Source organism: Gallus gallus, chromosome 1 (assembly GCF_016699485.2).
Source record: "Gallus gallus isolate bGalGal1 chromosome 1, bGalGal1.mat.broiler.GRCg7b, whole genome shotgun sequence".
Lineage (NCBI taxonomy): Eukaryota > Metazoa > Chordata > Aves > Galliformes > Phasianidae > Gallus > Gallus gallus.
In genome coordinates, this window is record NC_052532.1 from 63,154,633 (window position 1) to 63,181,636 (window position 27,004).

Genomic DNA, 27,004 nt, shown 5'->3' on the forward strand with positions numbered 1-27,004 from the left:
CTAATAGATATGTAAGGAGCTCCCCTCAGTGGCACGAGAAGGCATTTTCAACAATGTTATCTAGCAGAGGAGAAGAAAGGAATCTTTGGAAATGTAAATATGTACACTAAACACTCCTTGATTGAATCTCTGCTTGATCTGCTTTAATCAAAGCACTAGAAACATGGCCTTTCACTAGGATAGCTTTATTCATGTTCAGCAACAATTTCTAAGAAAATTCAATTGCTGTCTGCGGAAAGATGTTTTTAATCAAGCAGATACTCTGTACTATAAATCACAAGTGACAGAGAGTCATGCCCAGGTGCTTTATAACATATGATTGGCATACTTGTTATTCCATGCAGTAATGAGATGAATTGCTCTATATGATTACAAGTCCCTGATTACTTCCTGACAAGCTGGAGTTAACGAATATTTATTTAACTCTATAGAATAATTGTGTGGATAATGAACAGATAAATATGAAACTCTGAATAAAAATTTTTGAACGATTTTTTTTCCTTACTTTCCTGCTGTCTGATACATAATAACCTTGACTAAAACCAAAACAAACAAAACAAAATCTTACTATTTTTATTTTAAGCTTGTGAGGCTCTCATTTGTAAATAACTACTTTTAACACCTTTCCTTCTTTTCCCAATACTATCTCTAGACTTCGCTGAAGACCCGAGTGCCTGTTTTACACTTTGTGGTTTCTCTTACAATCTCTGTATTAAAAGATGTCTAGACTGAGTGCACAGAATTAATCTATTTCTAAATCAAAGATTATCACACTGTAGGGAATAAACATACCTAAATGGAAGTGTTACAATGGAGCTAAGAGGCAAGGATAATCTATTTGGACTTAATCATACATAATCGGACTTCAGTAAGGCCTTTGACATGGTCCCCCATAATATTCTCTCCAAACTGGGAAGATATGGATTTGATGGGCAGACTGTTCGATGGAAGAGGAACTGGTTGTGAGATAGTACCCAGACAGTAGTGGTCAGTGGTTCAGTGTTCAGATGGAGATCAGTGATGAGTAATGTCCTGCAAGGGTCAGTACTGAGACTGATGCTCTTCAACGTGTTTGCCAATGACATCAGTGGTGGGATTGAGTGTACCCTCAGCAAGTTTGCAGATGACAACAAGCAGTGTGCTGTGGTAACAAACCTGAGGGACAGGATTGCCATAGAGAGGCATGAGCAGTGGGACCGAGAGAACCTCAAGTTCAACAAAGTCAAGTGTAAGGTCTTGCACAAGTGTTATAAAAAGCAGCTGAGAGAACTGGGATTACTCAGGGGAGACCTTTTTACTCTCTACAACTCACTGGATGGAGGTTTTAGCAAGGTGATGAGTGGCCTCTTTTCCCAGGCAACTAGCAAAGAGAGGTAATGGTCTTAAGTTGTACCAGGGGAGGTTCAGCTTGGATATTAACCAGACTTCAGCAAAGCCTTTGACATGGTCTCTCACAGTATTCTCCTGAGGAAACCGGCTGCCCGTGGCCTGGACAGGTATACCCTTCTTTGGGTAAGGAACTGGCTAGAGGGCCGTGCCCAACAGGTAGTGGTTAATGGAGTTAAGTCCAGCTGGTGATCCATTTCAAGTGGTTTCCCCCAGGGCTGGTACTGGGGCCCATCTTGTTTAATATCTTTATTGATGACCTAGATGAAGGGATTGAGTGCACTGTCAGTATGTTTGCAGATTATAACAAGTTGGGAGGTAGTGTCGACCTGCCTGAGGGTAGGGATGCTCTTCAGAGAGATCTAGATAAACTGGATCACTGGGGCAAGGTGAATGGGATGAGGTTCAACAAGGCCAAGTGCCGGGTCCTGCACTTCGGCCACAATAACCCCATGCAGCGCTACAGGCTCGAGGATGAGAGGCTGGATGACTGTGAAGAAGAAAGGGGCCTGAGGGTGTTGGCTAATGCGTGGCTGAATATGAGCCGACAGTGTGCCCAGGTGGCCAAGAGGGCCAACGGCATCCTGGCCTGCATTAGAAATAGTGTGGCCAGCAGGAGCAGGGAGGTAATCGTCCCCCTGGACTCAGCACTGGTGAGGCTGCACCTTGAGTATTGCGTTCAGTTTTGGGTCCCTCACTACAAGAAAGACATTGAGGCCCTGGAATGTGTCCAGAGAAGGGCAATGAAACTGGTGAGGGGTCTGGAGCACAGGCTTTATGGGAGGTGGCTGAAGGAGCTGGGATTGTTCAGTCTGGAGAAGAGGAGGCTCAGGGGAGACCTCATTGCACTCTACAACTTTCTGAAGGGAGGTTGTGATGAGGAGGGGTTTGGCCTCTTCTCCCAGGCAACAAACAAGACCTGAGGAAATGGCCACAAGTTGTACCAGGGGAGATTTAGATTAGACATCAGGAAAAACTTTTTCTCTCAGAGAGTGGTCAGGTGCTGAAATGGCTGCCCAGGGAGGTGGTGGAGTCACCGTCCCTGACAGTGTTCAAGAGGCGTCTGGATGAGGAGCTACGAGATATGGTTTAGTGGCTTGTAGTATGTTAATGTGTAATGGTAATGGTTGGACAGTTGGACTAGATAATCTTATAGGTCCTTTCCAACCTTGAGATTCTATGACTCGGAAAAAAATTCTTCTCAAAACATGGTGAGGCATTGGCACAGACTGATCAGGGAAGTGTTGGAGTCACCATCCCTGACAGTGTTAAGAAACGCATTCATGTGGCACTGAGGGACATGGTTAGTGGGCATGGTGGTGATGGCTTGATGGGTGGACTAGATGATCTTAGAGGCTTTTTCCCACCTTTAGGATTCTGTGATTTTGCAAACAATTGGTAATGAAACTACAAAATCTGGTTCATTTTTGTAATATTACAAGTCAGAGATTACAAACAGTGCATCTGGCGGTCAGAGAGAAATAGGGTGCCTATGCTTTAAAGAACAGCAGCGGTTAACTGAAGTTATCTCAAACTTCGTTTGAAACAGTCCTGCTTGCTTTTGGTAGGATTATCTACCTTTTTTAGTAGGATGCTGCTGGCGTGGGAGCCTGCAGGGAGAAGAGGAACACCCTTCAGAGTCACAGAGAACTGACTGGAAAAGAGCCGGGCAAACGAATAGGGGCGCAGCACCGCCCCAACTATTAAAAAAACAAACAAGTACAAGACCGGGCCGCGCTGTGAACCATTCCAGAGTAGTTTCCACTTTGAACACCCCAGCACTAACTAGCTCAGCGCAGCGCTATAACTTCAGGAAGCAGATCGCAGAAGCAGGGGGCGATGCGCCACCAACACGCCCTGCCGGCACCTGCCCGCTTAATCCCTCAGAACACGCTGCGCCCGCACGTAACGCCTACCAGCACTTCCGCTTCCGCACCCGCTCGCTGACGTAGCTTCCGCTCCGGAGCGCTTCCGCTGCTGTCATTTCCGCCGTTGCCGCCAACACCGCGGTCGCCGTTTCCTACCCGGCTGGAGGATAGCCGCGTCCCTGCCCAGCTCCCTGCGCGTCCCGAGCTCAGCCGCCGCCATGGCCATGAGGCAGACCCCGCTGACGTGCTCCGGGCACACGCGGCCCGTGGTGGACCTGGCCTTCAGCGGAGTCACCCCCTACGGCTACTTCCTTATCAGCGCCTGCAAGGGTGAGTGCGGCTGAGGGGGCGAGGGCTGGGCGGCCGCGCTTGCCTCGTGGACCCTTTCCAAGGGATGCAGTCACTGGGCCTGCTCCGCCCTGGGGCTATGTGGGGAGCGGGCGGCTCTGCGGGCCGCTGTTCGCGGGTTACGCGTGACTGCGGCCGCAGCCACCTTTTTGAAAGATTTGAGATGGGGAGAGCGGGGAAGGAGGGTTGAGGCGAGCGTCCAGCGGGGCGTTGGTGCTATTAAAATAATACCTGTTTCCAGCGTGGCCAGATGGAAAAGGGAACCGGTTGGAGGCTGTTTTTGCAGGGTTTTAGCTCGCAGGGGGTTAGGGCTCCCATTCATTCAGGTTGAATCCCACTTGTGAAGGAAAGGCTTGAAAATCGTTATCTTAAAGTCGCTTTAACTGTCTCTTGCATACATATCGTGTACACGCTTTAAAAACAGCTCCTTTTCAACCGAGGCAGCTGATTGCAGAGCAGTGATTTCTGCTTCCTTTCCCATGAGAGCTCTCTTCTGCTCATTTATAAGAGTGGCATTTTCGTTCATATGCGTATGAGTTAATCTTCACGTGTTCACAAGTTTAAAAGAACATTCTTCACCGTCTCCAAGGACTTCATGTTCAGCTTTGTTTCTTTGTGTGAACTATATCTCATAGCCTCCTAGCAAAAAACAATCACAGTTAAGGCTTTCTATTTCATTTTTACAGCATCTCTCTTAGTGTGTTAAACATCTCTCATTATAAAGCCCAGACTCCTTTTTGTGTGCTGTTAGTATGGAAATATTGTTCCAAAATCAATGGAACTGACCTGCCCAAGGAAGACTTGGCTATATTAAAAAAAAAAAAAAGCAACAAACAACAACAGGCCCTCTTTTCCATTGTAGAAACAAAACCAAAAGAAAACTTGAATTTCATTTGGAATAGTATTTCAGTATCTGTGGCTTTAGATGCATGCAAGAGGTGCAACTGTATATTTCAGTCCTTCAGCTAAACTGTTTTACAAAGAATAGCTTCATAGTGCATATGGTATTTCCATTAAGGGAGGCCAGTCTGGTGGCAGTTTAATTTTTGTTGCATGTTGATGCAAGGGAATCATTTCCTAAAACAGCTTCCTTTTTTGTTATGTTGTCTGAATATTGGTTTTGTTTTTCTGAAGATGGAAAGCCTATGCTACGTCAGGGTGACACAGGAGACTGGATTGGCACGTTCCTAGGTCATAAAGGTGCTGTCTGGGGTGCTACTTTGAACAAAGATGCCACTAAAGCAGCCACGGCAGCTGCAGATTTTACAGCGTAAGTGATTATCTTCTTTTGAAGTATTTATTTTGATTTCAGTAATAGCCTTTTTTTTTATATGGCTGTAGTAAGTTGCTGTGTTTGGTTTTTTTTATTATTATTAAGTAAATTGTTACCTTATAACTATATTACAGCCTAGAATTTAAGATTTTTATGAGCAGCTACAGATAACTCTTTCTTACTGAGCAACTATGGTTGCTTATTGACAAATATACTTAATTACTGTACTGGTTTGCTAGAATAAACAACGCTGTGCAGTTCAAGACTTTAGTACTGTAGTTACACCAGAGTGGCAAGAGTGATCTTCATTTTGTGTACCAGTCAGGCACTTTTTATTAGAAGACATGCAGAAATATTAGTGAATCATTTCTTTTATTGTTTTGCTCGTTTGAACAGTTTGCAGTGTACATGAATATATTTGACAATTCAAATCCAGTTATTATAATTCAGTCTATAAACATTGCAGAGAAGAGCTGCCTTTGTTTTAAATCTAAAATGTTTACCATAAAGAAGTGAGTGAAAGAAAATGGTGGGATAGTAACAAAAAGTACTTCTGTAAAAGAGTATGAGGTATACTTATATGTCTGTAGTTCATTAGAATGTAGCACTTATGATTACAAATGTTATGATAATGTCAGGAATGATTATGTAGGATAGGCTAGGAGGGACAACTTAATTTGTCTGTTCAGATTTGTCCTGGAGCTACTGAAATGTATGTGTTTTCTCTTGCAATTTAGCAAAGTGTGGGATGCTGTGTCGGGAGATGAACTAATCACATTGGCTCACAAACACATTGTCAAAAGTGTGGATTTTACACAGGTATGAAAAATCTTTATAGTATATTCACCAGAGAGGTAAGGACTTCAGTATATTTTGTTATTTGCTACTTTTTTATATGTATGTTGGCAGACGAGTAATTTAGCATATATTTAAGCTTTGATCTTACAAACAGCAAGTTGTAATAAAACGTTTTAGAAACTGTCTGAGACAGATAACTGATATTTTATGGCTTATGGATGAAGGCTGATATTTCAATTCAAAATAGAGTTGACCCTTTATAACTTCTGTTTCAGGATAGCAATTATCTGTTAACAGGTGGACAAGATAAATTGTTGCGTATCTATGATTTAAGCAAGCCGGAAGCAGGTGAGTCTGCACTTAGAATTGGTTACTGTTGATTTTCTGTTCTGTTGATTTTTCTTGTGTGTGAACTAAATATGAATTCTGAACTTCGTTGTGAATCACAAAAGACACACTTGAGGCTTGTTCTACAAAGAATGCGTCTATAACAGTTTTCTATACTAAATCAAATTGTGTTAGTGTTTGAAGTGAAATAGAGCTTATCTGTGAAGGGTTGGAGGGTTAGCATGTTTTATTTCAACAGGGACTTACTATGAGTAGGTCTAAGTGAAATTACACTACCTGAAAGGGAAAAGTCTCTTCATATTTAAGTGTGCTTAAATTTCTATTACTAATGAACTGCTGAAAACCTATACAGAGCTAATTAATATTGGTTAACTTAGTGAAGCTCTTTAAGTTTAGACAATAGGATAGATTCCTAGATTGAAATCTGTAAATAAAGGCAGTAGTGTTTGAAGTAATTTTGCAGTTTGTAGTAAATAGAAATCCATGTAGATTATCAGAGTTCCCAAACTACTGCATGATGTTAATTCATGTTCTTATGTGTACTGAAATACTTGTTCTTATTTTAAGAACCTGATGTTGTCAGTGGGCATACTTCTGGTATTAAAAAGGCTTTATGGAGCAGTGATGATAAACAGATTCTTTCAGCTGATGATAAAACTGTCCGGTAAGAAAAAAAAAATAACTTCTAGTTTTCTAAGAAGCTCACTCTTATTTATTGTGTACAATTTCTGTCAGAAGATCATTATTTCCCTAGGAAATAGTAGCACAGGCTGTTTGATTCCAGATTAGCATATGGTGCATGTAATCCAGTTTTTTATGTTGTTGGAGATGTAATTTTTGGTAGTAATTCTGATTTGCACCATAAACAAGGTGAGGGCAGGGATATAAGGCAGAGAAGCCTCTCTGGAGACAGTGCACTCTTAATAGTCATAGCTGTCTTTCTCTACTGTGCTGTTAAGTTGAGAAAGCTTTTGTGGTTTTATAAGATAGATCATCCAGTTAAATGTAGGTGGGCTAAAGTCTAGACAGACTTGGCTGCTGGGGATATGAAATGACAAAGATCCTTCCTCAAACTATGCTGACCAAAAAAGACGGAAGATATGCCTTGCTGCTTCCACAGCTTTCTGGTTGATACAATCAGCATCATCTCATGCCTACTTGTCTCATTAGTCTTATATTTATGGCATAGAGTAATAGTGGCTTTCTGCTTTACGGAAGGACAGTGGATAGGGTGAAATCACAGTTGCAGTCTCCTTGTTTCTATTTTGCTTCCAATTCTTTTCAGTTTTCTCATTCGAGATAGGCAAGAGACTTGTCTTCTTTTTTTCTTCTGAATTCTAGAAATAGAAATACAGCATTCAGTTAACTTAAGTTTCTTATTTCATTGAATCATAAAATGGTTTGGTTTGGAAGGCACCATTAAGATCATCTAGTTCCAACTCCCTTGCTGTAGTCAGGGATACCTCCCCTTAGACCAGGTTGCTCAAAGCCCCATCCAGCCTGGCCTTGAATCTTTCTAGAGTAGGAACATCCACAGCCTCACTGGGTAGCCAGTTCCAGTGTCTCAGTGCCCTCACACTAAAGAATTTCTTCCTAATGTCTAGTCTGAATCTATCCTCTTCCAGTTTAAAACAATTTCCCCTCGTCCTGTTGCTGCATGCCCTTCTAAAAAGTCCCTCTCCAGCTTTCCTGTCAGCCCCTTCAGGTACTGGAATGCTGCTGTAAGGTTCTCTAGAGCATTCTCTTCTCCAAGCTGAAGAGCCCCAGCTCTCTCAGCATGTTCCCATAGGGGAAGTGCTGTAGCCCTCTGATTACCTTGGTGGCCCTCCTCTGGACCTGCTCCAAGATCTTGATGTTCTTCTTGTGTTGGAGGTCCTGGAACTGGACGCAGTACTCCAGGTGGGGTCTCATGAGGGCAGAGTAGAGGGGCAGAATCACCTCCCTTGACCTGCTGGTCATGCTTCTCTTAATGCAACCTAGGATACAGTTGGCCTTGTGGGCTGCAAGCACGCATTGTTGGCTTGTGGTGAGTTTCATTATATGACACTTCCAAAACCTTCTCCTCAGGCCTGTTCTCAAGCTATTATCTGCTCAACCTGTGTCTGTGCTTAAGATTGCCCCAGAACAGGAGCTTCCATTTGGCCTTCTTGAACTTCATGAGGTTAGCGTGGGCCCACCTCTCAAGCCTGTCTGGCTTGAGATGCATCCCTCTGGATGGCAGCCCTTCTCTCTAGTGTGTCAACTGCACTGCTCAGCTTAGTGATATCTGCAAAGTTGCTGAGGGTGCACTCAATCCCACTATCCATGTCACCTACAAAGATATTAAATAGTACCAGTCCCCGAGGAATGCCACTCATCACTGGTCTCCGCTTGGATGCTGAGCAGTTGACTGCAACTCTGAGTGCAACCGTCCAACCAATTCCTTATCTAGTGAGTGGTCCATCCCTCAAATCCATTTTTCTCCAATTTGGTGACCAGGATGTTGTATAAAACAGTTTGTTGCAACTTAATTTGATTTCTGTGTAGATATTTCCTGCCTGCCTAGGCAAAATGCTAAATTATATTAAATGAGTCTATTAGTTTCTTAAATTAGTATTATATCTCTGTGTTTTGAGTTAAAAAGGCAGAATGCAGTCTTAAAGCTTTGCTTCTAGAATGCTGTATTGTTCAGGAGACATGCAATAAGGCTTTTAGTCTTTTAAGAGAATCCTTGAGTAGTTAAACAGTAAAACAGTATGCATACTGTTTAATGTTGTTATTAAGTTTTAAAAGTAGCAGTATTTTAATGTAAGCTCACCTTAATTCTCATGTAAGTAAAGCTAGGCAAAGCAAAGAATGCTGCTGAAAATCTGAAGTGCCTGTGGAATGTTCTTCACTAGATGGCTTTTCACAACCACAGCACACCACAGGTGGAGGTGGAAACTGATTTGTTGAATTGATCTGAGAGTCTTTTTTCTTTCTGATTTTTTTTTTTTTCCTAAGCCTCTGGGACAGGAGTACCATGACTGAAGTGAAGGCACTAAATGTTGCTATGTCTGTGAGCAGCATGGAGTATGTTCCAGAAGGGCAAATACTTGTGATAACCTATGGGAAGACTATTGCTTTTCATAGCGCGGAAACGTGAGTCCAAAACACAGAATCTTTTTGACTTGAGTTATAGGTTTCATTGTGAGTAAAACTGATAGTACAAGGCCAAGATCATGAAGCTGTTAGAACCGATGTCAGTTGATATCTTTGCCTACCGTGTTGTCAAAGGCAAAGTCCGAAACGACTTTCCTTTTCTAAAATAGTGGTCCCTGACTGTCTGCAAGATGGTAGACTGTAATGGATATTAAATAAGATTTTCATCCAGAGTCCAATTTAGTGCTTTAAGAGAACTAATTTATTCAATTTCTATGATGTTTTAAAGCAAGTTGCATTCATAAATATGTACCAGAAAGTAGTTTGAAATGTGTGAACTTACTCTGTGTGTTTTGCTTATTCTGAACTTGTTGTTTCTAAACGTTATGAGCTTGACTTGCCAGTGTTAAAACTTGTTTTGGAAACTGCATGTGTCTTCTGTTTTTCTTAAAAGCAGCTGTGATTTGTAGAATAGCAGTTCCTTTGCTTTCAGGACCTTTTTTAAAGTAACTGTTTTTTTTTCTTTCTCCTCCCTCAGTCTAGAGCAGATTAAATCATTTGAAGCACCTGCTACAATCAATTCTGCATCCCTTCACCCAGAGAAAGAATGTTTGGTTGCAGGTGGTGAAGATTTTAAACTCTATAAATATGACTATAACACAGGAGAAGAACTAGGTATGTTTGACTTCAATACTAAAAAACAAGTTCTAAGTATTAGTTAAATGACGTAGTGGCTAATGAATTAAACTTGCAGAGCATGCTGTGCTACAAACTTATTTGACTACAAGATAATGTAAGGTAAGTAGTCAGTTAAGAGGCTTTGTCCTTTGTTAGTATACCTAATGTTACTCTTGTAGGTCTAATTAAAGTCTCTGCTAAACAGCTCTGTAGCTATTAGGAAAAAAAAAAGTTGAGTCATCCCATACTGCTGCAATAGCAAACTATATGTTAGCTTAAATGTCATACTGTAGCATTCATTATGTCTAATGAGTCACAGTTACTGAATTGTTTTAATGCTGGCCATATACAATTTATTTTAAGGTGTACTTTCATCTGTTGCTCCTATCTTCATTTAAGATTATGTAGATGTATGTGTAGTAAGTGATTGAAGAATGTTGGCTTTTTTGTAATTTTGCCTATAATAATTAAATGCCTGTATTCTTGCATTTAATTCAGGTAACATTAACACTTTATGTTGTGGGGATACTAATTATTAGAAATGTTGTATCAAAAATAAAGTACTGGAGAAGTTCCCTCTATCCATATTTTGTTTCTCCTTCTAATCAGTTTTTACTCACTTATTTCTGCTGTTGCCTGAAGTATTGAGGCCAATAATTTCAAACATTCTCTTATAGAATCTTACAAAGGGCACTTTGGTCCAATTCACTGTGTGAGATTTAGCCCTGACGGGGAGTTATATGCCAGTGGCTCAGAGGATGGTACGTTAAGGCTGTGGCAGACAACAGTAGGGAAAACCTATGGTCTTTGGAAGTGTGTAGTTCCTGGTAAGTGTGTGTGTTTTTGTTTTCCTTTTCCTGGTGTTACTTGGCTGCTTCATTCAGAAATCTTAGTAGTAATATAAATTGCAAACATCATCTGAATTTGTTATGGTATCTCTGCTGTCATTTGGCATCTTCATAGCCACTCAAATCTGTTGGGTTTAAAGTTTTACTTCTGTAGCTGTCATTTAAGCAATTTAAATGTGAGCTTAATGAATATAGGCACTTTGTATCAAATTACTTGTATAGCCTCAAATCTTCATGTTACAGAGCAAGAGGTATGAAATAATTTTGTGAATACTTAGGATAAGAATCCGTAGAAGGGGAGGGAGGTGGTATATAAGCTTTCTCTGTACTTTAGTGTTCTGGGGGGGGAGGGAGCTTGGCCAGACAGTGCTTAGAAAACTGCAAACAAGTAACAATTGATGGAATTGCTTATCCTGCTCTATCTCCTCAACACTACATAAGTGGGGAATCTTTTTTTTTTTTTTCTGGGTTTTCAGAATGAAACCCACTTTTCACTCTGGGTTGAGTGGAAGTGAAGGCACTAACCATTTTTTTTCTCCTCTCTACAGAAGAGGAGAATGCAGAAGCAGCAAAAGCAAGGACCACCCTTCCAGGAACTGCAGAGGAGGAAATAGGTAATACATTGAACTGCCAACTTTAAGACTACTTTAGTAGGGAAGAGTTAACTTTTTTCCAAGTACCTTCTGGCATTTTTCACTCCTCTCAAAAGATCTTTGAGCATGTTTTTCTAGAAAACTGTATGTTAAGTGTCAAAATAGTGACTAGAGCTGTGTGATCTTGCAAACTTAACAGATATGGTAGAAAAACCTGAATTGGGTAAGTGAAAAAGAAAACTAAATTGGTCTTTAAGACATCACTGCAGCATTCTTTGGTTTATATATGTAAATTGATTTTCTTTCTTTAACTGCAGAAGAAGTTGCCTCTGAAAACTCAGATTCAGTGTACAGCTCAACTCCTGAAGTCAAGGCGTGATTATCTCAACTGTTATGCAACGTATGGACATACAAGACTAAATCAAGTGAGCAGTGATAAACAGCAGCCTTCCAGAGTGCACTCTCTACGTAAGGCAAAGATGGGCAGTAATTGATGAGAATGCAGTGGAACTGGCTAGGTGTTGTCTGTAAGAGAACTGAGTATCCAAAAAAGACAAGTAGTAGAGTTTTGCTATCTTTTTAGCATAACTGCCTACTGTCTTTTGAAAGAAGTGTGCAAGCCAAGATCCAGTCTCTCCAATTTCAATTAGACTCATTGTAGTGTGTTTTCTTTATTACAGAAAAAAAATATGGCTTTTACCCTTTTTTTTTTCCTTTAAAGTTGGAAGATTTGGCTTTAGTTGAAAAGGGGATTATGTACTAAAAGTATTCAGTTTTTGTTTCATTGTACACTGCTTCTGAATGTTTAACTGTTTTCAGTTGTCTAAATAAAATGCCTCTCAAAACTCCTAGCTTTACTGTTTAGCATTGGGTTCATGGAGTGGAAAAGCAGCCAAGTTAATGGTATAATACTTTCTAGCATCTGTTTTTGTACTATACAGAGGGAAAGCAATAAGAATGTTTTAGCGTTTGGTCCAGAGAGTGGCAAGTTTCTTGATACGTAAGCCTTGCATCATTTTATTCTTTAACTTTTGAATGTAAAAGTGAGTCTCTAAATCAAAAGCATTGAGAACTCCTAAACTAAATGTACTGACTGAAATACGTGGTTGTACATGAAAATATCAGAGGTTGGCTGAGTTTGTAAAAAAATCTTGGGTTTAGTTCTCTAGACTGGATAAAAAAAGTTACACTCTCAAGGTCAAAACCCATACTTTCATCATTAAAGAAAATATTGCCATTCTTCTGCTTGTCACTTCCTTTAATGTTAATGCTGAAAGTTGCATAAGTTACTCTTTTTGAAAAGGAAAAACATTACATAAACATGTTCATATACTTTCCTGTTTTTTCATGTTGAGACTTGTCCTTAATCTTCTGATTCTTTCCCCAATGGCATCCAGTAATGTTAGAAGAAAACTGAAGCTTAACATTTGAAAACCTGAGTGTATTTTGAAACAGAGGTAATTCTGTCTAAGCATTAGAAAACACTTTGTCAGTGAGGGCAGTCAAATGCTGGAAGAAATTGCCTGGAAAGGCTGTAGAGGCTTCAGTATTGAAGATGTTCAGCGCCCAACTGGACATGGCTCTGGGGAACCTGCTGCAGCTGCACCTGCCTGAGTAGGGGGCTTGGACTCTGTCTCTGGAGGTTGCTTCCAGCCTTAATGTATTCTGTCGAAGGGGGAGGAACAGAGTAAACAAGGAAAATAAAGGAGGTTAAAATTAGTCTTGGTTTTTTGGTACACAGTGGTATCATTAAAAATTATCAATTCAGTAATTCAAGTTTTTCAGTATTCAAGTTTTGACCTGAAAACAAGTGCCCCTCTCACTTACTGCTGATAGTTCATTTCAGTTATTGTTAAGGCTTACAAGGATTCTAAATATCATACTTCAACCTAGAGGCTTACTTTACCAGCTGAATAATTTAAAACCAGAACATCTGCCCCCCCCCCCCCCCTTTCTCCCTGCCCCAATGAAACTACTTGTGCTGTATGTTAAGCAGACTGCTGAGCATTTCATAGATAATGCTCTACTAACATTCCAAACATAAGTGCTGTGGCCCTTTACTGCTTTCCCAGATGCTGTTGTGAGTTTGTGGTTTTCACGCTAGAAGTTAATGAGTAGGGCTGGAGCTGTTCAGCCTGGAGAAGAGAAGGCTGCAAGGTGACCTGATAGTGGCCTTTCAGTACCTAAAGGGGAGCCACAGGAAAGAAGGGGACAGACTTTAGCAGGGTCTGTGGCGATAGAACAAGGGGAAGTGGTTTCAAGCTCGAAGAGGGTAGATTTAGGTTAGATACAAGAGAAGAATATTTTATAGAGGGGGTGGGGAGGAACTGGAATAGGCTGCCTAGTGATGTTGGTTCCCTGTCCCTGAAGTTTTTCAAGGCAAGGCTGGGTCAGGCCCTGGGCAGCCTGACCTAGCTGTGGTGTCTGCTCATTGCAGGGGAGTTGGACTAGGTGGCCTTCAGAGGTCTCTCTTCCAACTCTAAGGATTCTATGATTTTGCTGATGTTACTAGAAAGCTGTACAAAGTATTTAGCGACCTTACTCTGTCAGCGTTACAGGAGCCTGAAGAGCTCTTTGACCTCAGCAGCGCGGCGGCCGACCTGCGCTCCGTGCTGGCGCTCCCGAGGCGGGGCAGCGGGATGGCGTCTGCCTGTCCCTCTCAAAAAAGTCGAAGCGGCCGCGTGGGTTGAGGAGCACCTGGCATCCGCATGTCCCGCCTCCGCGCCTTTGCTTTTTGCCCTCGCTTGTTGTGCCGGTGCCTCTTCGGGACAGCTCTTTCCTTTGGGCACAGCAGCCGGTGCGCGCTCCGCTGCCGGCGCGTCTTCCTGCCAGCGCGGGGCGGGACCGGCGCTGCCTGTTTCTCCCCGCCCCGCTCGGGCCCGTGAGCGCCGGCCATGGCGGCCAGAAACGCGGGCACCGAGCTGGGTAAGGGTCGGCGGCTTGCGGGACGGGAACTTTGCGGGGCTCAGACAGGGCCCTGTGCTCTGTACGACGGCTGGAGAGCGGCAGGAGCCCGCCGCGGGCGTCTCCACGCGAGGTTTGGTGGTCCCGCGGCCGCGTCTCGCTGCCGTGTCACATCGCCTCCCGCGTGCCCGCTCCTGACCGAGAGAAACCTTTTCAGTGCTTTTCCTTCTCCCTTCCTTTCACTCAAAGGGTTCAAAACACTTTTCGCTGCTGCACTTTTTATTTTCCTTGCCTGCCGCCTGCTCGCTGAGGTTTTTCTTGATGTCTGCAGGCGATCCTCCGTGGCCGAGTTCTACCTCATGACCCGCCCAGACAGGCTTTGCTGTACCATTGCCTGTGTAGAACCTGTATTCCTACTGCCGGGCTCGGGGAGGAGAAGCAGCCTTCCCACTTCTCCACACAGCCCAACCCGAGTGCAGTGGTGGGCTGCATTCAGGTGGCCAGCCCCCTGAATGGTCACTTTAGGGAAGGTATGGCAGTTTGGTCCGTAGAGCAGCAGTGCATTAAGTGTGGGAGATTCAGAGGTGATGTATGGCAGAGGGAGAGCAGCAGGTCTGAGAGCTCAGGAGGCACACAGCACTGTTACACTGTAGCATGAAGGCACACGCTTTCACGGAGTTAATACTCAATTTAAAAGATCAGCCTGTGGACAACTTGAAGTTAACTCTGTTGTCATTCTCCTCAATGACTGACACATAGCTCTAAAAGTGAGCTGTCGCGTTGCTCTCTGATGTGCTTATCCTTGGGCTGCTTGCAGAAACAGGTGAGTTTGAACTGTAACCATCTGAACGGCATCTTTTTTTTTGCTGACACAAATGTGTTAATAATGCAGTAGCAAAACTTTTGTGTCTGTTACAAAAAGAAGTCAGCGCACGAGTTTGCACATGCACTCTAGCTAATGTAAGCTAGGCACATGTTCTACTTCTTACTGTAAATTTATTCTTATAGTTAATTGCCTATGCAGGAACCCAAGAAACTTGAATCTGAAGTCAGTCCAGTTCTATCAAACAGTTGTCCTCCAGCAGGTAGAAATACTTGTAAGGAAGGCAGTGCTGCCAATTATAAAATCATTGGTAGAGACAGGTGAGCTTGTTAACATTTGGCTGGAAAAGAAGTATGCAATGTGTGACTGACCAGCAAATGATAGTCTGTTTTTTTTGGACCCGCTGAAACAATCTTTTGAGTACTTTCCAAACGTTTATAGTTAATCTTTCTCTTCCCGCAAATGGTCCTCCCCTGCCCTAGAGGTAGGGTTAACTTGTGCACAAGACTATGAGCAGAGAGTGCAGTGGGATGGATGTCTTCAGTGCTGTGACACATGGCCTCTGCCCTTTGCAGCTAAATGAACTGAAACTGCCATTGCTCCCAGCTACTTATTGCCATCCTTTCCCAGTGATTTTTAAATCAGCAACAGTCATGGAACTATAGGGAAGGGAGCCTCTAGAAAACATCTAGTCCAACCTCCCTACAGTAAGTTGCACAGGAAAACATCCAGGTGCATCTTTAATATCTGCGGAGAAGGAGACAGCAGTCTCTTCCAGTGCTCTGTCACTCTCACAGTAAGGAAGTTCTTTCTCAATCTTTATGGAACTTCCTTTGTTCCAGTTTGTGCCCATTGCCCCTAGTCCTGTCGCTGCACACCACTGAAAAGAGCCTGTCCCCATCCGTTTGACTCCTGTACTTTAGATATTTCTAAAGAGAGATGAGATCCCCTCTCAGTCTTCTCCAGGCCAAACAGTCACAGATCTCTTAGCCTTTCTTCATAAGGGAGATGCTCCAGGCCCCTAATTATCTCTGTGGCTCTCTGCTGGATTTTCTCTTGAAGTTAACTGTTTTTCTTGAGCTGAGGAGCTGAATCTGGACACTGCTCCAGATGTGGCCTTACCAGGGCAGAGTAGAGGGAGAGGATTACCTCCCTCAATCTGCTGGCAAACTGTCATGAGTTCAGCAGAGGGCCACCAAGATGGCTGTGACCTCAAGCAGCTGTCCTGTGAGGAGGGGCTGAGGGAGCTGGGCTGATTCAGCCTGGGGCAGCATGGCTTTCGGCAGCCTGTCCATCCCTACATCAGAGGAATGGAGCCAATCTCTTCGTGACTGAGCATAGCAGGAGATCAAGAGAGAACAGAAATGAATAGAAACCAGAGAGGTTCAAATTGGATGCAAGGAAAAATCTCTTCATGTGGAGATGGTTAGGTGATGGTTAGGTGATGGGGTAGGCTGCCCAAAGGTACTGTGCAGTTTTCGTCTTTTAGGATTCTTAAGACCCAACAGGATAAGGCCTTGATGACTGACCTGAGTTGAGAGCTGACTCTGCTTTGGGCATGAGGTTGAATGAAAGAGCACCTTAACCCAAGCCAACCCAAAGTGTTCTATGATTATATATACTTAAACATATATATTCTTTTATGATATTATATTCTTTTATATATATGTATAAATACATATATGTATGTATTATTCTGAGTAATGAATAATTAATTACAGTTGTTTTGCAGAGTGTGTTTTTGGACTCTTTAAAAGAAAATCCATCCGTGTTGTTCAGCCTTCTAGTCAAAGGGCCAAAGATACATTCATTATGTTTCTACTGATATTTTTAATTATACGTAGTTGATATTTCTGAGCCATTTGCATATGAGAACTAGCCTGTGGTAAGTGGCATTTAGATAATGAAGTGTTGCATCCCTTTTCAAGACAGAGTAATTACGTTCTAATATATTAATAGCTGTTTTTATCGCTTACAGTGGCTCTGTTCCTTCAATGTTTCCTCTTTAACACCTTCTGAATCTGCTGGATAACTTTAATCATGTTTGAAATAAAGACAGATATCTCAAAAATAACTAAGTCACTGGGCAGAATGACTGAACTGCTTCCACTGTTGGCACAAAGGGAGGCACAGCTCAGCAATGACATGGCTCCTCATTACACATTTAAATTTGTCTTTATTCAAGTAATGATGTCCTGCCTTACTCCATGGTCATACGGACCGTATCAGGACAGCTGGAAAACTGGGATAAGGAGAGGTCTCTGCAGCAAGGGAGAAAGTGTGGGAATCAGAGCTGCAGGAAACCAAGCTCCAGTTGTTCTACAGCTCATGGAGCAGCTGACATTCTGGGAAAAGGCTCATCAGTGGTTTTCAAAATGCTTTGGAGGACACTGAGCTGTTTCATGTGACCGACACTCAACACTGTGTGATCTTGACGATGTCGCAATGTAGTCGAGCTTATTTCTTGTTGGGTTCGTGCCTTGGTGTGAATGCTGATGGCATGCAGACTGAACTTCTCTCATATAAGAAAGACCCAATGTGAGAACAAAATAGGTCTATTGAAACAGTTACTATGAGAAAATATTTACAGCTTCCATATAAAAAAAAAAAAAAGAATTACCCTCAAGCCTGTAAACAGCTTACTTGGTAACATAACTCTTCAACAAGATCTGATCCTGAAGTCTTTTGCTCAGCTACACATGGCCAGCTGGATTCAGCCTGCGTTGAGTATTTCACTCCTCCAGTAAAGGTTCAGGAGACAGTTTCATAATAGTTTCTCCAGAAATAATAGCTTTCATCACTTCCCTTGCCCATTTTATCATGTGTTCATGGTAAGGAGGAGCACACATGCTGTTTCTGGCACAGAGGAGGAAACAAACAGTTGGGGGGCAGCTTCTTTTGGGACAGAGCTGCTTTGAAATGCTTGTGAAACTACAGCCTCGGGCATTTTTCAGCTTTCTTTTTCGCCATCTGAAGGGTAACATCTACACATTTTCTAAAGCTTCTGAAAAGCTGAGTCTTTTTTATGAGGAATGTGTTAGATATCTTGGATATTTATGTAATTATACTAATGAAGTGGTTTTATTTATTGTTTTCTGAGGAACTGCTTGGTATTTTTGGATTCATGTTCTCAAAGGGAAGGAGCTGAATTTCCTGTTAAGATTTTGAATATGATTTTTTCAAATGTCTTTAGAGGAAAAAGTAAACTTGAAGAGTGATTACAGAATATTGGCTAATTAGCTATAGTGTAACTGCTTTAATTACTCTTATCCCTGAAGCCACATGATTGTGCAGATGACTAGCAGATGACTTATTTAAAAAAAAAAAAAAGACATGTTCACACTGCAAGGTTAATGAGCCTAATTAAATATAGTTTTCCTTAGCCAGATACTAAATTATAAAGCTTGGGGGAGTGGAGGAGGGGCAGAATCCAAAGGCGGTCGGTTCTATTTGAAATAATGGTTTTATTCTGTTTGTTTCTTTTTTTTTTTTAATGAGAAAAAGAAGAAGAAACTGGAGTTGTAAGTGATTTTTCTGAATAGAGACACATACGTTTAAAGATTTGGTGAGACCTCACATGGCAGACTTAAAAGTCTATTTAGAGACAATTGTGATGAGACCTATTTGTTTTCACTTGCCCTCTGCTTTAAATAATGAAGAAGTGGGCTTGAATGGAAGATCTGTGTCAGACAGAAGTCTCCATCTGCTGCTGCGTATTACCAGAACCTTTGTCCTTCTTTGCCATGCATTCTTTTTATTACATAATTAACCAAAGACCTTTTGGTTCTGAATAGAATTGTTGAAATGAACCATAATAAGTGTATAATCTTTCAGGTTCCTCTTTCCTTTAAAGGCAGCAATGGGTGAAGATTAATTCGCAGAAGTAGTAGCTTATTTCACTTCCACTGTTCTTCCCTTTCTTTTCTCCTATTGGTAGTGAATTTCTTCAATATTACTTACCAATCCTACCCCCCAGAGCATTACCCTTAATTATTTCCTTTAATGCAATCTAGTGTGCAGCGCTCTGTTTCCTGAACAGATTACTCAAACCTTCTGAGAAGATATGCCTAAAAGTCAGGTAGGGCCAGATACAGTAACGGTATGTCTCTAGCAAGGTTCAGCATGAGATGTATCAGATAAAATCTTCTCCAAACAGTGAGTATTGAAGGAATAACCTACCCATGGAGAAAATTTCTGTCCTTCCACTTAAGTTCAGGTTTATGGCCCAATAACCAAGAGAATGAACATTTTACATATCTAACAAAGTGGATGCTGTCTTTGTATTCTTCCAAATGCTTCTGCAGACAGCAGTAGTTTTTAGAGATTAATTATTAAGCCGGATTTCTTTGTTGTCTTCCATAATGTAGAAAGAATAGGTTACAGTAGAGTAACTGAAACTTCTTGATCTTTATTAGAGAGTTAGAAGCTGATTTCCTCATCTAAATTGGCTTCTTTAATTTCATTGCTTTCTTATCCCAGAGGAACTGAAAGATCACTGTGTACTCAGTAGGGTTCAAAAGTTATCATGACAAATTGGATTACGATTAAATGATTGCCCCCAAACACTTGGCACACAGTAGTAGTATGCACTACAGTAGTAGTAGTATGCACTACACGGCATTTCTATGTCCTTTATTTATTTGTTTGTTTGTTTGTTTATATTTTCCTTCTCAAAGGCAAATATTGCCTGTGGTAGCCCCATGGGAGATCTGTGCTCTCACCTAGGAGAGCTGACCTTAAAGCAGCTGCAGTAGATGCAGCTTATATTTCAGCTGTGTTTATATGGTTTGCAGTTATTGATATTTAAAAAGTAGAAAAGATTTAGCTGTAAGTATTGTAGCAATAGCTTTTCTCAGTTGCTTTCTACATGTCAGATTCATTTTTTATTTTTTAGATAATGTGACCTGTGGCGGGTGGAGAGAATTATTGAAGGTTTCTGTTAAACTGGTTTTCATCTTGACCTGCTCCTCCTTATCTTGTACACCATGTAGTAAGACTGATGCTAGAAATCCTAAATTCCTTATGACTGCTCTGGAATTCCTTCATTTTTTTTTCAATTTATCTGCTTTGGACAACATTTTGACCCTGCAGATTCTGCTTATGTTATTAAATGTATGTAGTGATAGGAAAGTGTTAGCAAGGTGACTGACTGTGCTGAGAACAAGACTTAGCTGCATCTCCTACAGTTGTCTTGCATATCCACTGAGTAATCTCTGTCCTAAATTGTTTTCTTCTGTGTTATTTGCAAGTCTCATTAGGGAAACAAGGTTGTATTTACACATATTTGAATTGATGTATTAGTTCTGCACTTTTGTGCATTATTAAAACTAAAAAGTAGAAAGGGAGAGATGGGGACAAGAAATTAGTAAATTAGTAAGAAAGAATACTCACAGAGATGAGATGTTCTCAATAAGTCAAATCACCCAGAAGTACTGTCCCTAGTATCTGAACTTGTGTCCGTACATAACCCTTAAGTGGTGATGGTAACTGATGGTGGTGATTTGTTGATGACTGGTGATTGATGACTGTTGATATTTTCTTCGGAGTATTTTCATAGACAAAAGATGTTCTGTTTTCTTTTATCTGTGTACTTCTCTGAGCAGGAGGATATGAGTTTGTGTTTATTAACATTCAAAATTAGACCTTTGATTTATCACACTAAGCAGAAATTTCAAGATGTGAGGGTGTGAGCCATCAATTCTCCTTTATCATTCAGTTACCCTTCATTAAGAGATTATCATTTTGTGGTGCTTCTATTTTTGGACATTTTTATTATTTTTGTAAATGTTGAGTATCCACTTATTTTTGACTCTGGTTATTGTTTATGAGTACTGTGACTCATTGAAATTGCAACCCAGCCCACCTGCAGTGGGCATCTAAAGAAATTCACAGATGGAAGATGTCTGCCTGAGTCCCCCAGGGTGCTTGGCAAGGTGAGCACTTCTAAAGCAGGCAGGTACACATACACATATATTCCCAGCAGATGTGCTGCCCAGGAATTCAGTGCTTTTGGAAACTTGCAGATAGTCCATCTCTCATAGCAAATTCATTAAGAGGAGCTCCAGGTGAAAAGCAACCTATCTGTGTTATTACACAAAAGTCTATCTGGAGGTTTTTGTGACCATGTGGGATACAGTTCTGCACATACACATAACATGCCATTGCATCCTTGTTGCAAGTAGACAAGGAATGGACTGACCAAATGTTACCTTACTCTGGAATCAAGAAGTAAATCGGCAAGCAGCAGCAGAAGATAGTTTATCTGCAGCATGTGTACTAATCTTCACAGGTTGGGACTGGAAACACAGCATCACTCACCATTAAGTTAGTTCACTTTTAACAGCAAACAAGACATGCTGCGTGAAACATCCAGTTCACAGTTCATCCCCTGACAGAAGTTTATCGTAGTGTGGTATTCTGGACTGGTTAGAAGTGCAGAAGCCCCTAAAAGGGTATGGAAGCACAACATGCTCTTTAGAAGACCAAAACAAAGCTACAGCTTCCTTCTGAAGTCCCCACACAGCACACTAAAAGAACACAGAAACAGATTAGAGACTTTTTTCTAATTTTTTTTTTCTCTCACATCAGAGCTTGGCTGGATCTCCAAAGTGTATGTGAATCCACCTGCAGTTGTAAGGCATGCAGAACAAATTCAGAAATGGCGGACTGTGAAAGGTAATTGGCAAGTAAGTGCTCTTTTTATGCATTCTGTTCCTGTATTTTTAAAGCAGTCACTCTCCCTCTCTAGGCTGAAATATTGAATTTTCCTCAAGATGCATGTAAACTTAAAAGATGTGCTTGTCCATGTCTTATTTTAATAATTTGTATTTGATGATGATGGGATGGAATAAGGTGACGCATTTATCCAAACAAGTTAAAAACCTTATAACTCATGAGTGGCAAAACCGCAAATGAATTTCAGTCATCTTTATTCATGAGTGGATTAAGTTGTATATTACTATCCCACCACATTTATTCTGTATCCTAGGCAGACTTCTCTGCACACAGCCTCCTTATTTTTTAATTTAAAGCTGTAAGATATGATCGTGGTCCCTGTCAAGTTTGACCTACCTGGGTGATTGTTGCTTACTTAAACATTCCCAACAAGTGTGGTTTCTTTGCTTAACTAGTTATTGCTGAAGACACACAAATCCTAACTGGCTATGGTACTTGATGTGTGTCTCTGTGTGTTGTTGCATGTAGTCTCCGTTCGCTCGTCCGGTGTTCGTCCTCTGTCCACATGTAGGGCTTACTGCTGGGCGAAACCGACCCTTTACCAGGTCGGGGCCAGATGCTCACCCAGACCCCAGGAGTAAGTGAGGCAAATGGCGTTTATTCACTACTAAACACAGCTTATATACATTTTACCTAGATAACCGTGCTGTCATGTCCCACTCTGATTAGTTCACACCAGATAACATTGTGCCTTATTTGGCCGTTTCCACATTCTTTTATCATCCTTCTTCTTCTCCTGTTTTCTCTGCAACAAGGTCAGCACGATAGCACTATCTCTCTATGTTTAGGGAGAGGCCTGTCCCGTACATCCCGTGCCCCCGCAAGACGCCTACTACAACAGTGTGTATAGCTACGGTGGACAGAGCTGGGTGTAGGAATGCCATAAGTAGGCAGTTTGGCAGCATTGAGCAAGGACGAGGTCTGAGAAATGCTGTGGAGTAGGCCCAGAGCTCCCAGTGAGCACTCAGCTGGGGGCTGTAAATGGTGTCCAAAGGACAAGTTGTTCAGCGAGCAAAAGTTGTTCCTTCCATCTGCACACTGAACAAATGGCTTCCTTTCAGCAGTGACTGATAAACTGGAGACAATAAAGGAGCAATCTTTATATTGCAACTTAATAGAATGAAGCTGCAATCACTTATTTGTACTTAATTCTTAAAAAAAAAAAAAAAAAAAAAATCAAAGTAGTTGCCATTCTCAGCTTAATGTGGCTGGCAGCTGTTCTGGGGTGGCCAAAGCTACCTTCATGAGAAGCACCAATCTGAAGTATTAGAGGATGAAAGTAGAAATTAGTTAGAAGCAAGCAGTCAAGCTTAGACTAGCAGAGGGCAGTAACAGTTCATTACTCAGCTCAGTACCCCTAAAGCAGCTTTTGATGTAATATGTGTTACAGGTTCAAAAAGGAGACTCTCATTAGCAAAATTGGAAAGGTTTACAGGCTGGCCTGCCTCTTAAGGTTTGCAGAGTAATACCTCCATGCAGAAACAAGTTTTGCCTCACATGCTGACGAACCATGTCATAGAATGGAATGGTCAGGAAGAGATTGTCCTTGATTTTGCTGTATAGACTCAAATGGCCTTCATTGAACAAGTTGGCCATCGTTGGCCATCGCTGAACAAGTGCCAAGCAAGAGATGTCTGTTTTGTAGTGAAGCCATTTCTGCAAATGAGTGTTTACTGGAAGACCTCCAGCAAATATTTCAAAATAATGTTTCAAGTTCAATTTTTGTTCAACAGCAAACCTTGAAAAATGTTTGGATGTGGTTTTGTTCCGTTCTCTAATCAGTAAGTCTTTTAATGTTCTGTAGCATTTTCCTCTGAAGAGTACTGTAGCCCTGTAGTTTAGCTCTTACTCTGTTGTTTTGTTCTTCTAATTTTGTTTTGTTTTTCACCTATTAATTACGTATTTCTTTTTAGTACCAGATTCACACAAATGAAAGAAACATCTGAAGTCTCGACTCTGAATTTTAAAAAATTGTGGGTTCTTAACTTCCACTGCTTCCATGTTTTATTTTCACAGAGGGACAGGCATACAAATGTGTTACGACATGAGGCACTATATTGAAAGCAGTGCCTCCTACTTTATTATATTGGCACACGACGTCTGAGTCGGGTGTTGGTGGTATGGCAGTAAAGGTTGAACCTTCCCATCAATATTGCATTAGGCTTTGTTGCTTTGTGACAGATGGCAGCAGAGGGGCAGTCTGACAGAATGGCATCTGATATGGAAGTGCATTTGAAGCAAAGGTGTGGCATTGAATGCCTCCATGTGGAAAAAATGGCACCCACTGACATTCATGGATACATGCTGAATGTTTCTGGAGACCAAACAGTGAATGTGAGCACAGTGAGGTTGTGGGTGGTGTGTTTCAGCAACAGTGGGTCACCTCTATTGGTGCAGATTTTTATGAGCACAACATGCATGATATTGTTCATCACTGGCAAAAATGCATAGCTAATAGTGGTTGGAAAGTATTTTGAAAAATAGTGAGAATTTGCTCTATCAAATGGTGTTATTGTACTCTTTGTATTTGTTGTAGTTTCCATGGATATAAATAGGAGGCATTAGTTTTGGAGCGACCTATGTACAAATTGCTGACATGTACATTCATCTGTATATTTACAATTGTGAATCTGTGCTCCTTTTCAAGCATAACTTAATGGGTTTTTTTTCTGAGTACAAATGCTTGTCTGATTCTTAGTCCTGTTTGGTACTTAGGTTCTGCAACAAAAAATGGAGTTGAGCCTTCGATTCTGAGTTGATTTTTGATTCCAAATCCTTTCTGTACTGTCAGATATTACTTAAGATGTGAACAAATTTCTGCCATCCTTGTCTGTCATAAACCATTCTTTTTGTATCCTCCATATATATAGCATACTTTTCCTACTTCTTAAAGTGAGAACCAGGCTTTGGATTCCTGGTTCTAAGTCAGTTTGGCTTGGAAGCATGAACTAAAGTATTAAATTTCTTTCTTCACTCCCTTTGCAGGCTGCTTGGCTGTTGAAAGCTGTCACCTGCATAGACCTTACCACTCTCTCAGGCGATGATACTCCTTCAAATGTTCACAGACTGTGTTTTAAAGCTAAGCATCCCATCAGAGAGGATCTACTGAAAGCCATGGATATGCATGATAAAGGTTTGATCGTTTTTCTTCTGTTAGGTTTGTAGAGAAGATCTCTGTGTTTCCTCAGTATTTTTTTAGTTTTCAGAAAGGTGTACGAATGACCTCTTCTATTATGGAAATAGCTATGGTAGACAGTGTTGCAGAACTAGTAGTTGTGAAAGAACAAAATAGGTCCTACATGACCTTATTCAAAGAAACTGCCTTACCTTTTAAATGTGTAATACCTATTCTTTTGAGTTAATACAGTACTGTGAGGAGGATAAGTCCATTTGCAGTTTGGAAACCAAACTAAGGCATGGACTCAGGTAAACACTGCAAGTTACGGTACATAATGTACAAATTTGATACAAAAACCATAAGTATGTAACTTCAGTGTATGTCTTTTTAATAACAGTGCACTAAGGTGAAACAAATTAATCTGCTGATGTCCTTTCTGAATTGTAGAAGTGGGGGATTTCATGCTTGGCTGATGCTTCTCTGCATTACTCTTTAAGGACCGTTCCAACCTAAGCCATTCTATAATTCTGTGATACTCAAGAGTCTACCACTTTACATGTCAGAAAATAGGCATTCCACATGTGTAAGCACGTTATTGCTCCTTCAGAAAACATTATCTGTTACCTGCTTGTTTGAGTAATTATGATAGGTGACATCTTTGCAGCCCAATCTGCTTTAAGGAATAATTCCTCTAGTATGTGCTTCTGTGTGAAAAAAATATATCCAGTATACTTCCGAAGTTCCCAGCTAAGCCAACAGAGTTGGAGGAGAAGCAGACAGCCCTTATCAGCTGGTGCTAAGGCACTGACAACAAGTTGACATTACTGAAGCAGGCTCCATCTGAAGTTCAGATTTTACACCTGAGACTGAACCTGATAGAACTTCAGAGCAAACTGAGACTCCCAATATAAAACTTCTTTGAATCTGAGCAGCACTTCTGAATTTTTCTAGATGTGATCACTGATGTGCCAGTGAATATCGTTTGGCTTCTGTCCTAGCGTGTTGGCCTTACAACCATCTAACAGAAAGAAAAAACTGAGTGACGTGTGACATGCTTCTACTATCAAAATATTTCAGTAGTTTTACGCAGGCTTTCATTCACTGATTGAAGTTGTGTGACGTAAAACCAAGGGGGAAGGTCAGCTCTCTAGTTTCTAGCCACATATGTGAAATATCAAAGCTTAGACTTTTTTTTTTTTTTAAAACCAAACTTAGATTTATGGACTTTTCAGATGGTTGAAAGATTAAATATGAGAGCAATTATCTGAGACTGGGAGAACAGCGTTTCAACTAGAATGCAGTAGAACTACATTAACATAAAGACTGCTCAGTTGCTGCTGGGCTCAGCCTGGCTCAACAGGTAAGGACAGAGCTTGGCAGCAGTTTTTCTCACAGTATGCTGCTGACTAAGCATGTCTTAAATGTATGTCATTAAACGGGGAACCTGTTGGTAAAAAAAAACACTGAGAGGTGTTTTAACTCCTGCTAATGCTAGTTTGTTCCCAGGCACAGGTGGAGGACTATGAGGGAGGTAAAATATGGAGAAGCCCTTATACGAATATCCTTGTTGCATGTGCTTAAGGTTCTTGTGAGAATACAAAAGTGAGAGAGAGGTACAAATAACATACTTGTGTTTGTTATATGGTGTGCACTAGAGAAGTGTAAGTCTGCATATGAAAAAAATGAATTGTGTCTCTGGCAGGTATTACTGTCGCAGCGGTTTGTGTATATCCTGCAAGAGTCACCGATGCTGTTAACGCCCTGAAGGCTGCTGGTTGTGATATACCAGTAGCTTCAGGTAAGTGTTTTGTTAAAATAATCAATTATATCTTTTAACGGATATATAGTTGTGTACACATCTACGTGTGTAAAATACATAGAAAAATCTGGAAGTTGAGATTTGCTTTTGTTTCGGAGTAAGGTGAAAAGATAGCAGGTGGAAGGAAGGGAATTGTGGGGAGGATTTGCTTATGGTTATTGTGGTCATTTGCTTTGTTTCAACTTCAAGCTTATCAGGAATGCCGAGTCTGTTAACTGGAAGCTCAGCAGAGAGGTTCTTAAGGTATACAAAGCTGTTTCCCTCAAATGAGAAGAAGTTAATTGAGATAGTGTGCTGGACAAAGAATCAGCAGACAACACGTAGATTACTCTAATACAAGTCTTG

At 41.2% G+C, this 27,004-nt stretch overlaps 2 protein-coding genes and 2 long non-coding RNA genes across 15 annotated transcripts in view; 2 read left to right on the forward strand and 2 right to left on the reverse strand.

Annotated features, from left to right (window-relative positions):
* The window catches only part of LOC121108252, a 26,696-nt gene extending 23,326 nt beyond the window's left edge, over positions 1 to 3,370 (reverse strand). For 2 of the 3 annotated variants that reach the window (XR_006932292.1, XR_005842651.2), the window contains exon 1: positions 3,303 to 3,348. This is a non-coding gene — a long non-coding RNA (uncharacterized LOC121108252). Of the gene's footprint in view, positions 1 to 2,964; positions 2,997 to 3,302 lie in introns of all 3 variants that reach the window. The other variant, XR_006932290.1, reaches the window with a different exon arrangement.
* Positions 3,366 to 12,500, forward strand: STRAP (serine/threonine kinase receptor associated protein). The gene is made up of 10 exons (NM_001006247.3): positions 3,366 to 3,584; positions 4,737 to 4,872; positions 5,613 to 5,694; positions 5,949 to 6,021; positions 6,589 to 6,685; positions 9,004 to 9,141; positions 9,680 to 9,816; positions 10,497 to 10,646; positions 11,216 to 11,281; positions 11,578 to 12,500. The coding sequence occupies exons 1-10, from the start codon at positions 3,473 to 3,475 to the stop codon at positions 11,637 to 11,639; spliced, it is 1,053 nt and encodes a 350-aa protein (NP_001006247.2). The 5' UTR covers positions 3,366 to 3,472; the 3' UTR covers positions 11,640 to 12,500.
* LOC107054199 lies at positions 12,501 to 14,100 on the reverse strand. Its single transcript, XR_001468238.4, has 2 exons — positions 13,803 to 14,100; positions 12,501 to 12,925 (listed from the first exon to the last, which is right to left on the reverse strand). It is a non-coding gene; the product is annotated as an uncharacterized LOC107054199 (long non-coding RNA).
* A 43-nt stretch (positions 14,101 to 14,143) lies between these two features.
* Positions 14,144 to 27,004, forward strand: part of DERA (deoxyribose-phosphate aldolase) — a 54,337-nt gene continuing 41,476 nt past the window's right edge. For 4 of the 10 annotated variants that reach the window (NM_001397104.1, XM_046939291.1, XM_046939297.1 and 1 more), the window contains exons 1-4: positions 17,831 to 17,964; positions 21,576 to 21,673; positions 24,708 to 24,855; positions 26,543 to 26,638. In NM_001397104.1, the coding sequence (NP_001384033.1) occupies positions 17,835 to 17,964; positions 21,576 to 21,673; positions 24,708 to 24,855; positions 26,543 to 26,638 (472 nt within the window). In that variant the 5' untranslated portion in view covers positions 17,831 to 17,834. Of the gene's footprint in view, positions 14,186 to 14,923; positions 14,988 to 17,830; positions 17,965 to 19,881; positions 19,920 to 21,575; positions 21,674 to 24,707; positions 24,856 to 26,542; positions 26,639 to 27,004 lie in introns of those variants that run through there. The other 6 variants (NM_001006248.2, XM_046939293.1, NM_001397108.1 and 3 more) reach the window with 4 other exon arrangements.